Source organism: Gymnoscopelus microlampas, assembly GCF_963454915.1.
Source record: "Gymnoscopelus microlampas genome assembly, chromosome: 3".
In the NCBI taxonomy this organism is placed as follows: Eukaryota; Metazoa; Chordata; class Actinopteri; order Myctophiformes; family Myctophidae; genus Gymnoscopelus; species Gymnoscopelus microlampas.
The window spans coordinates 55,769,158-55,780,527 of record NC_139940.1 but is presented as its reverse complement, the minus strand read 5'-3'; the positions used below and the strand labels follow the sequence as shown (position 1 = coordinate 55,780,527).

Below are 11,370 nucleotides of genomic sequence, written 5' to 3'. Positions count from 1 at the left end.
TACATGGAACTACACTGAGTGTTGTTTTTATCTGTTTTTACACACACACACACACACACACACACACACACACACACACACACACACACACACACACACACACACACACACACACACACACACACACACACACACACACAGACTTGAGGTCATGTTTCTAAACTCTAGACACAAAAATCACAACTAAATACATTTACTTAAGTACTGTAGTTAAGTACAATTTTGAGGCATTTGTTTACTTTACTTGAGTATTTCCAATTTCCAATACTTTTACTTCTACTCCACTACATCGCAGATCCAAATATTGTACTTTTTACTCCACTACAATTATTTGAAAACTTTAGTTACTAGTTACTTTGTAGATTTTGATTATTATTACAAAACATACATTAACCACTTCAGCCCTATTCAAACTTTGACTATTTGAAAATAGCAGATCTACGAGCTTGTAGATTTGATATTTTCAAAAGATTTTTATATAGATTATTATTTTATTTTTTTTCAGATAGCCAAAGTTTAAATAGGGCTGAAGTGGTTAATGTATGTTTTGTAATAATAATCCAAATCTACAAAGTGACTAGTAAGTAATAAAAGTAAAATAAAAGTATAAACAATTGATAACACTCCAGTAAAGTAAAAGTACCTAAAAATTGTACTTAAGTACAGAACTTAAGTAAATGAATTTGGTTACTTTCCACCACCGGCATCAAAAATGTACTTACAGTACTTAAAGTAAAAGTATAGACTACTTTTAATGATGTAGGGAAAATGTCAGATCTACGTAAAAGTGTTCTGAGCTTGTAGATCTGCTATTTTCACGTGTGTGTGTGCGTGTGCGTGTGCGTGTGCGCGCGCATGTGTGTGTGTGTGCGTGTGCATATGGACAGTCAAAGGGAGACTCATCAGAAACAGCTGAGTCAACTCCGAGACGAGATCCATGAGACACACACACACACACACACACACACACACACACACACACACACACACACACACACACACACACACACACACACACACACACACACACACACACACCCACACACACACACACACACACTACTGATGCTGCACTGAGAGGCTTTCAGACTGACTAATGAAGTGAAGCTAAATGAAAATTCAGGCTGAGTGTCAAAGATTCACATATTTCCATCCAATGTTCACATATGTTTGCCCAATGTTAGCCTATTTCGGCTGTATATTGACCTGTCTTCATGTTCAGAATAAGACTATTTCTGCTGTATATTGACCTGTCTTCATGGTCAGAATAAAGCTCAGAAACAGAAGATCTCCTTTTTGGAAAACAACCTGGAGCAGCTGACCCAAGATCACAAACAGGCACTGAACACAACGAGACACACACTGACACCTGCTGGACACAACGTGACACAACACTTACAAACACAGGTTCACATTATTACGGGGCCAGGCTTCCAGCATGGACCCGTTTTGATATTGGCATTATTACATTTCTTCTTCTTCTTCTGCCGTTTTTGCCAGTTCTGGCTGAACCGTGCATAGGCTTTTTACGAAACCCGGCCATATGATAGATGGTCATGAAAAACTATCAAGAAATAAATATCACAATCTTTCGTCAAAAGGTGGCGCTATAGCACTCAATTGAAAATGCCAACTTTGAACAGGTACAACTCATGCCCTGTTTGACCTACAGCCATGAAACTTCAATACACATATGCGTCTACTCATGATGAACAACTTTCACACTCTGACTTTTGACCTCTGACCTTTAGATCTCCCACCATTTTGAATTATATGAAAAACAGTTAAAACCTCCTGGGATTTTTGAGTAATCTGCACGAAACCTTTTACACATGAACTTTGGACCTATGCCGACTCAACGATGCAGCGGATTTTCCATAAGTGAAAAAATGAAGCTTTAATGAGCCAATGAATATTGCAGTTTTATGACAATTATTCATCTGCCCCTAACACATACATGCAGACTCACATTTCTTTGAAACATTGCGGTAATGTAGATGGTCATTCCAAATATCACTGAAACCAATCTTACTCCAATTGGTCAAAGGGGGGCGCTATAGCAATTTTTTGAAAATGCAGACTTTAAACAGGCAAAAGTCATGCCTCGTTTCGCCGACAGCCATTAAACCTGCTTACACATGTGCCTTGACTCATGAGGAACACATCTATCACGTTGACCAGTAAGCTCCGCCCTTAGATTGTCCGCAGTTTTGAGCAGTTTGAAAAACACTTAAACCCAGGATTTTGCAGCTATTTGCGTGAAACTGTATCATCTGTTTGATCTCCTTTTTCACAGGTTCTGTCTGTTGGTCCAATGGCTTCTCCCTTAAACGAATGCCTCACAACACCAAGGTTGCCAGTTCAAGCCTCATTTGATGCAGGCGTCATTAAAGTTGTATTGCACACAACATGACTGTATCAGTGAATACATGTGCAATTGTTAAATATAACATAAAATGCTTAACAATTATTTGTTTGTCAATTTTCTGACACAATTATGTTCTTGTAGAAAGTGAGCAACAGCAACAGTCCACCTGGCCTATTCCCATGGATTGGATCTACCCACCTCACCTGCTGTCATTCCCTCTCAATCCATAATCACACCTGCCCTCACTCACTCGTCATTAGTCTCTCTCTCTCTCTCTCTCTCTCTCTCTCTCTCTCTCTCTCTCTCTCTCTCTCTCTCTCTCTCTCTCTCTCTCTCTCTCTCTCTCTCTCTCTCTCTCTCTCTCTCTCTCTCTCTCTCTCTCTCTCTCTCTCTCTCTCTCTCTCTCTCTCTCATCAGGTCAGGTCTGTTGGTCCAATGGCTTCTAGCTTAAGCGTGTGCCTCACAAGGTTGCCAGTTCAAACCTCAGTTAATGCAGACTTCATTCAAATTGCATTGCACACAACATGATTGTGTCAATTAATGCATACGCAATTGTTAAAGGAGACATCCGGTCATTTTAAGTGTTATGTTTGATGTGTGTCAAATCACTTACCAACGTAGAAATGAAAATCGCGTGACTCCACAGATCCTCCTATCGACCCCCACCGTTGGCATTATAGGAGTATATAGGATAGCAGCAATTCGCCTATTTTAACAAATGTAAAGTCTGTTTTTTTCTCCTAGTACTCATTGTGGAGTCCCATGATAACGTAACAGGCGCTAAAACTCCCGACAAGCTAACGGCTAATAACAGAACGAGCTAATGCTGGTTGCTGGTTTCTCTCCCGACCTGGCAACCTGGGGCTGCCATGCAGAGAGATAAGCAGCCCCAGCATTAGCTCGTTCTGTTATTAGCCGTTAGCTTCTCGGAGTTTTAGCGCCTGTTACGTTATCATGGGACTCCACAATGAGTACTAGGAGAAAAAAACAGACTTTACATTTGTTAAAATAGGCGAATTACTGCTATCCTATATACTCCTATAATGCCAACGGTGGGGGTCGATAGGGGGATCTGTGGAGTCACGCGATTTTCATTTCTACGTTGGTAAGTGATTTGACACACATCAAAGATAACACTTAAAATGACCGGATGTCTCCTTTAAAGATAACCTGAAATGCTTACAATGTATGACATACTTCATTCTGAAAATAGCCGATCTACAATCTCACAACTTTTCAGATAGCAACGTTTTGTGAGCTTGTAGATCGACTACTTTCACTAGTTTCTGTTCCGAAGAGACGTACAATTTCTCTATCGGTATATGGTATGGGAACCATTGATCTAGAGTAGTTAGCAAAACAGAGGCCTGGTCCGTCAGGGACGGAATGACTTATAAATATCAACAGACACTACCAGGGCTATCATATCTCTGGGTGCATTTCTCCTTTCCGACATGTCGCCTTTCCGACGTTGACTAACCCTATACCTAACCCTAACCCTAACCTTAACCGCACGCGGAAGCCACTAGTCGGAGTGGTGAGATGTCGGAATGGAAGGAGCACCCCCATATCTCTAGCTCATTGAGAAGAAAGGCAGCCTTGTAGTCCGGAGGTCACCGGTTCGATCCCCGTCCCCGACGATGTGTTGAGGCGATCATGATTTGGCATTCGTATAGGCTTACGCATAGTATTTCTTGAGGTTAGGGGAAGGCATAGTTTGTTAATTGCATGGTCTACTTTCTCTCAAGTTCAGTCTTCTATATTTCTTTTTTTTTATAAAAAAAAATGTATCCCACGATTTTGTTACCCCGTTTTTTTTACACCCAGTGCCAATTGTCTATGTAATCCTGGGCACTACTAGGGAGGCCAGGGCCGAGCTCATGCCTCCTTAAATGCATGAGAGCCAACTGACCTTCTTGTCACCTGACAGGGGAGAGTTTCCCTGGTTGGACGTAACGCGTGGAAGGAACACGTTATTCCAACCAGTTCCCTTCCCCTCCATCAGGCGCCCCGGCTGGCCAGGGGGAGGCAGTATAGTGACCAGGATTACTGCATGTTTTTGTGAGGGTACCTACCCTAGGAGACACGGGGAGAACATGCAAACTCCACACAGAAAGGCGTCTTCTATATTTCTATGGCTTATTGTGCATATTACTTATCATTGCTTCTTTCTTTCTTCTCTCTGCAATCCCTGGCCCTGCTTTCAGCTATATTTATTATTATTATTATTGTTTTATCATTTCAAAAGATTAAAAAAAAAATCCTATTCTTTCAAAGTAATAACACAATTGATTTGAGCTGAAAGGTTTTATTCCTTGACTTGTTTCCCCTGCAGCTGGTTTGTACCTCACTGTTCCTCACTCTAAGTACATTTACTCAAATACTGTACTCAGGGACGTGCTGGGCCCCTACTTCAGCCTGTGAATCTCAGATAGAGAGGCCCGTAAGGTGCGCACCAGATTTTTTACTTAATTTCTGCCGTTTTTTACTTAATTTCGGCCAGTCTGTTTTAAACGGCTGGCCCATGGTTGGCCTGGAATGGAGAGGCCTTTCTTGAATTGTCCCAAATTTCCCTGTGGCCAGCACGTCCCTGATCCACAGGCCCATCACTGTGTTTGTGAGTGACGGATTTGCCTTGTAGTGCTATTACTGACAACCTGGAAAAGAGAATGCTGACGGACAGTAGATACACCCTGCTCACAGCGCCATCTGTTATGGAAAAATATAAACTCTATGTTAGTATAAAGGAAATAATTCCAGCAGAGGGTAGAGTGGAATGAATCAACATATTTATTATACTATGCGAGAGCTCTCGGAGACTGCCTCATGCAGCCTCCCGATTGTCAGTTCTGTCTCTCCTTTATACACAACAAGGAAAGAACACAAATAGCTGGAGGTGTGGTTAGTGGACAGAGTGATTTAACAAGCTCACAAAACACATTGTGAGCTTGCAGTTCGGCTATTTTCGGTGGAGACATTGAAGGAGCATTTCACCCCTGGAAGAACTTACAGTCACTCAATGTTAATAATATTTGTAGTAGATAACAGTAGCAACATTTGAAATGTGCACCCTATGGCCAGAAAAATATAGAAGTCTGTGTGTTTGACTGGGGTTTGACTGGACTGCTGCATTACTACAATGACCATAATGCTTTGGGGCACTGCCCTTCCTTGTGGGGAGGGGAGGCTGCGTGGGGGTGTGGTCTACATTGTAGTCAGGAAATAAGGTGAGAAAGAGACTATGAGTCAAATGACTCATAGTCTCTGAGGATATGGATGAAAATCTAAAAATACAGATAAAACACAAACAACACACCAGGAAAATGTTTATGGGTCCTAGACCTAGATACAAATAGGGGTTTGATGCACAATCGGCGAAATGTCCCTTTAAAGTGCAGAGGGTTAAAAAAGGATTTTGCCAATAGGCTCCTGTGTTGGCTCCATAGTCCACTAAGTTTACAGGCTTCAATCCATTAAGACCTGGAATGCATCTGTGTCATTTTAGATTTCTTTGGCTATTAAAAAATAGCAGATCTACAAGCTCATAGCGCGGTACAGAGTGCCGGAAACGACCTGCCATTGGCTGGAAAGGCAGCAAGGAGGCGAGTCTTCACTCCAGTAGAATCCGTAGAAGCGTACCCTACTGTATCAACAATTTTAAAACATCTAGACATTCTTGTACGTTCTCTAGTCGTATCAGTCATTTACCTGGGGACCCCCTGGAACCCCGTCAAGGTCCCTCGGGGGGTCCCCAGACCCCACGTTGAGAACCACTGACTTACAATGTGTTTGTTGTTTCTCTTGTCAGACTGATGCCAGGAGGAAGGCTCTGCTGCTGGCCCTCATTTTAGAAGTCTTTGGCTATTCAAAAATAGCAGATATACAAGCTCATTTGCCATGCCATGAGCTTGTAGATCTGCTATTTTTGAAAAATCGTGAAAATATATATATATCTTTGAATATATATATTTTTAAAGCAAACATTTGTAACTCAAATCTTAAAAAAAAATCTAAAATGACACGAGGTGCGTTCCCGGGATTGAATTGCTTAACAGGTCACACAATGGACCATTGATATGCATCCAGCCAGGGTCATTCCTTTGTTCTGTGCTATGTAGGGGTGGCGAACAGCCTTTTTGCATGTAGGTTGAAGGCAAGAGGGCGGGGGGGCGGGTGGCGGGTGGGGAGAGAGCCTGGCGACGTGAGCTATGTTAATGCACTGAGTGGCAGTTGGGGCAAACCATAGAGGGGCAAACGCAGTCCCCACAACATCATTTACGATTCTGTGCCTATCGGTACATAACTCGGACGGCGCTTAGTCGACTAGTAGACCATCGGCCGGTCGTCGCGGGCACTCGCGCCTGGAGGCGCTCGGGCGCGACTCCTCGACCTCAAGGTCTGCTGAGTCGGCGCGCCTCCGTCATGGTCCAAAACTATACTTTATCGGCGAAAAAAAGTAGTCTGCGGTTGTTTGAAAAAGCATTGTCCCAAGCAGGAGTCGAACCCAGACTCTCAGTGGTAGTGGATTTATAGTCTAATGATTAGCGAGGTGCGCCACTGAGGCCGGTGCTGAAATAGGGTATTCGGGCTGTATTAGAATGTGACCTCCTAACTCTTCTAATAGTAGAGGAAAGAAGTCCCCGCCCGAAGTCGGGGCGAGGCTTCCCCCAACTACATGCAAAAAGGCTGTTCGCGTAGGGGTGGGAGGTTGAGGTGTGTGAGTGTGCTCAACAGTTCCAGTGTCTCACATCAAACAGAGTGATGTTGTTCCCAGGGTTTGACAGACACCTGCTAGGCCTGGCCTTGATCGCCGGGGAGGAGGGAATACCCACGCCAGACATATTCCTGGATCCAATGTTTGCCAAGAGGTACAGTGACACTTACCTTATCAGAAATATACAAAACAGACCACACGTTGGGTTGTAATGTTCCGTGTTGGGATATGGATATCTGCGCGATGCCACTGGAGGCTCTGAAATACATTGGAAATAGACCGACCGAAAGTTGTGCATGGCGGAGCTGCATGGCTGTTTCAGTTTGTTTTGGTGTTCCTTGCACCCCTCTGGTGGTTGCAGAGTGACATGCATACGTACGTACATACATACATAAATACATACATACATACATACATACATACATACATACATACATACATACATACATACATACATACATACATACATACATACATACGTACATATAGCAACAATTCACAATCACAATTAGAATTTTGCATGGTTCAGCTACTACTATTAACCCTTAAGACCTGAGGCTGATTCTTACTAATGTCTTCTGAATCCCAACAGTATTCTGAAAAACGTGTGTTTCTATGTCAGTGGTGCTCAATCTTTTTCATGTCAAGGACCCCCAAAATTATATGTATTTGGCCGTGGACCCCCATCTCAAAATATTTTGTTCCAAGGACCCCCAGAAGCAAAGATTTGAGTTAAAAATGTTCGCTTTAAAAATATATATATTCAAAGATTTGCACACATTTTCACGATTTTTGAATAGCCCAAAGTGTAAAATAATGCTTTTTAGCTCAAATCTAAAAATGACACAGTTCCAGGTCTTAATGGGTTAACTTATAACTGAAAAAGGCTGTATCTCGCTTCCCAAGCACTTTTTTTTTACTTTTTAACAATGCTGGCACAGTCTGAACATATTTTTTTATTTCATTGGCACTGAGAGAGTTAACTACTGTTTGTGGCTTGTAAAAAAATATAACTGTGGCGGCGTCACAACTTCTAATTTATACTTACCTGTTAACCGAAAATAGCCGATCTACAAGCTCACAATGCACCTCTGGGCACGTTGTGTGCTTGTAGATCGGACACCCGCACAATCGTAACACCCGCACAACCAAGCATGAAATGACGTGTCTTGGTTCTCCTGGATCTCTTCTCCACTAGTCCCTTCCTAATCTGAGTTCCCAGAAGTTTTCGCCAGCTCTCACATACAAACGGGAGGGGCGAGGAACTTCTGGGCCAAAACCCCTGTATTTGTGGGTGGGATGTAACTTACGCTCAGAATCTGAGCGGACACGCCTCTTACCGGTCTGAGAGCTGTGCAACTCGTCTAAACAGTCCGACAAGAGGCAAACAGCAGTACACAACAATGGCGGCCGTCTTCCCGTCGCTCCTATTTACATGCAGCACCCACTGCATGTGGATCCCGCCCCCTTTTCTTCATTGGCTATTGATTTGAATCAGAACGCAGTGGCCGCGCCCCTGCTGTCCAGGCTCTATTTTGTCGGCTAAAAACTATGATGAGAAAAAAAAACTAAGATGACCAAAACTATGACTAAATATATTGACAATTTCATCAACAAATAAAGACTAGACAGAAATGTTAGGGAGGGACTAGGCTGTGTGTGGGTGTCACACTCAGAAAATAGACGATCTACAAGCTCACAGCGCGTTGTGAGCTTGTAGATCGTCTATTTTCGCCAAACAGCTCATATAAATCAGGCATTACGACGCCATCACGGCCTGCCAACATACATTTTAGTCGACTAAATCAACTGTAGATTTAGTTGACTAAAATCTCATGAAATTTAGTCAACTAAAACTAAAACATTTCAGTTAACAAAAAAATTTATTAAAAAACTATAAAACTGCAACAAAATTTGTTGTCAAAATTAACTCTGTATGTGTCTTGTGTTCTACAGTGGTGGTGGGGGTAACTTTGTGCTGTCCTCCAGTCTGGTGGGTTACACTACTGTTCTGGGCGCCGTAGCTCCCATGGTGCACCATGGTTATGGCGTCTTCTACCGTATTAGAGACGACAGGTGAGCGGACTGATGTAGAACCCTGTGTGCATACATCATAGCGGTGTTTCTACAAACATTAGGGCGGCAACCGTGTTTGGGTCGCACAGACCCATTTCTATGGGTCACGAGTATTTTTTTACTAACATTTTTTATTTTATTAAAAAAAAACATTTTTCAGTGCATGTTTCCTACAACTGTATTTTATTTATAACAACTATTTTATTCCAAAATAGTTTTGTTATGTATGATAATTAAATACAAATCTTTCAAGTATGAAGTTCAAAAGAAATTCATAAAATCAAAGGAATTCCATGAATGAAAAAGTAGTGAAAATAGCAGATTTACAAGCTCACACTGTTGTGAGCTTGTAGATTCGCTAGTTTGGGTCCCGGGGGAGACATCAACTGTGTCTTTTGGGTCTCGAGCTATAAAAGTTTGGGAATCAGTGCATTAGAACACAGTAGATCTTGCTCAGTTGAAGAGCACCAACACATTCTATATATCTCTGCTGTTGGGCAGAAACCAGCTAACTCTAAAATGTACATTTTTCAGGAAATGAAAAGAACAAGACAAAAGTGTTAGTTAGGAGGTTTTGTTCATCATTGATAAGAACAGCTGAATGGACCTCCACGCTCACAATGAGGTTGGAGGTCAAAAGGGGGTGGAGCCTGGAGCCAGCAAAACCAGCTAACTTCACCCCCCTTTGGTGGTGTTAGCTGGTTTAGCAGAAAGTTTGAGGATCCAATGGAGTTAGCTGCTTTTGTCAGAAGCGCTTTTTAATACTTTTTATTGGTTCAATATTTGTTTTACCAACAGACAGACGTAAAGGGTGTTCCATAGCACTGATTTATGGAAAAGCGGAAACATGGAATTAGCTGGTTTCTGCCCGACAGCAACGATATTTAACGTCTCTCGTCTTTGACTTCAGGATCGTGGCTTCTGTCACGGCGTGGAAATCGGACCCCCAGACAGACGCAGAGCGGTTCTACCAGAACCTGTGCGCCTCCTTCCAGGATATCCTACACCTAGCCACCACCTCACAGCTGTAAACCGACTGATCCACTGACCCCAGGCCAGCTCAGTACAACGTCCACAGTGTAGCAGCTGATCCCAGCACCGACCAGTTGCATAAAACTGCCCTACACTTTGATTAAAGGAAAACGTTTGGTGAAACTTGACAGCTGACTTTAACCGGATGCATAAAACACACTTCCTTATTGACTAATGCAAGACTGACTTGAGCCCGATTTATACTTATCGAGCTTGTTATGAGCTTGTAGATCTGCTACTTTCAGCACGTGACACTGTCGTACGACAAAGTACGAATAAGCACTACTGTATATAATCTGCTCTGAATAGCAATGTCAAGTACATTGCTAAACTAGGCTCTATGCACAGCAGCCATATGATCACTTCCTTCACAGGTGTTACCAATGATACTAATGAAGGCTCTGTTCCATTTAGTGTAGCACAGTGGTTTCCACGACCCCCATTATAACTCTGAGAGTGTACAAATGGAACCAAATGGACCCGTAACTCATAAGGGGCCATTTGGAAGCCCATGAGGGTCCATGGACCCCAACTGTAGACCCACTGGTGTAGCAGAGTGTTTCCAGTGAGCCAACATGCACACAATATCAGCACCCTGACTCTGTTTGACCAGAATGGAACAGAGCCTTCATTAGTATCATTGGTAATACCTGTGAATGTCTTCATAATATGGCTGCTCTGCCGGAAGGGGGAGACAGTGTGCATAAAACGTGTGGACACATAGCAATAGGCTCTATGCACAGCAGCCATATTGGAAAGAAATTGGTAAGACCTGTGACGGTCCGGACCGGAAGTAAGGAAGAGGCCCACTTATACTAATCATGGCTCTGTTCCATTTAGTGTAGCACAGTGGCTCTCAAACTTCTTAATTTAAAGGACCCCCATAACTCTCAGAGTTACACACCCGTAAGCAGTGGCAAGTTGGGGGCTCCAAGCAAAGCTTAAGTTTGCCCCCCCCCCCAACTGTACAATACCTGTACTGAAAAATTGTCATAATTGAGTATGAACTTGAGTATGGACAGTGCAGTGTAAAAGTGCAGTTTAATTAAGGTTTTTATCGTACAAATTAAACATAATATCAGCATTCCCCCATAGAATTTTAACTTAAAGCATTGGTACAGGAGGATTGGAGTTCAGAAAGATGCTTTAATTAAGGTCATACTGATCACAAATTGATGTG

At 42.6% G+C, this 11,370-nt stretch overlaps 1 protein-coding gene across 1 annotated transcript; it reads left to right on the top strand.

Moving 5' to 3' along the window:
- The first annotated feature begins 7,107 nt into the window (after positions 1-7,107).
- LOC311042173 (peroxisomal carnitine O-octanoyltransferase-like) lies at positions 7,108-10,660 on the top strand. The gene is made up of 3 exons (XM_084052733.1): positions 7,108-7,236; positions 9,039-9,158; positions 10,069-10,660. Exons 1-3 carry the CDS (start codon positions 7,130-7,132, stop codon positions 10,187-10,189), a joined length of 348 nt encoding a protein of 115 aa, XP_083908859.1. The 5' UTR covers positions 7,108-7,129; the 3' UTR covers positions 10,190-10,660.
- The last annotated feature ends 710 nt before the right edge of the window (positions 10,661-11,370 follow it).

Excerpts from the sequence above, each read along its gene's own strand:
- LOC311042173 (XM_084052733.1), top strand. The coding sequence starts at position 7,130 with ATGTTGTTCCCAGGGTTTGACAGACACCTGCTAGGCCTGGCCTTGATC. Across the intron at positions 7,237-9,038 it reads GATCCAATGTTTGCCAAGAG|TGGTGGTGGGGGTAACTTTG; the intron begins GTACAGTGACAC and ends TGTGTTCTACAG. Across the intron at positions 9,159-10,068 it reads TACCGTATTAGAGACGACAG|GATCGTGGCTTCTGTCACGG; the intron begins GTGAGCGGACTG and ends CTTTGACTTCAG.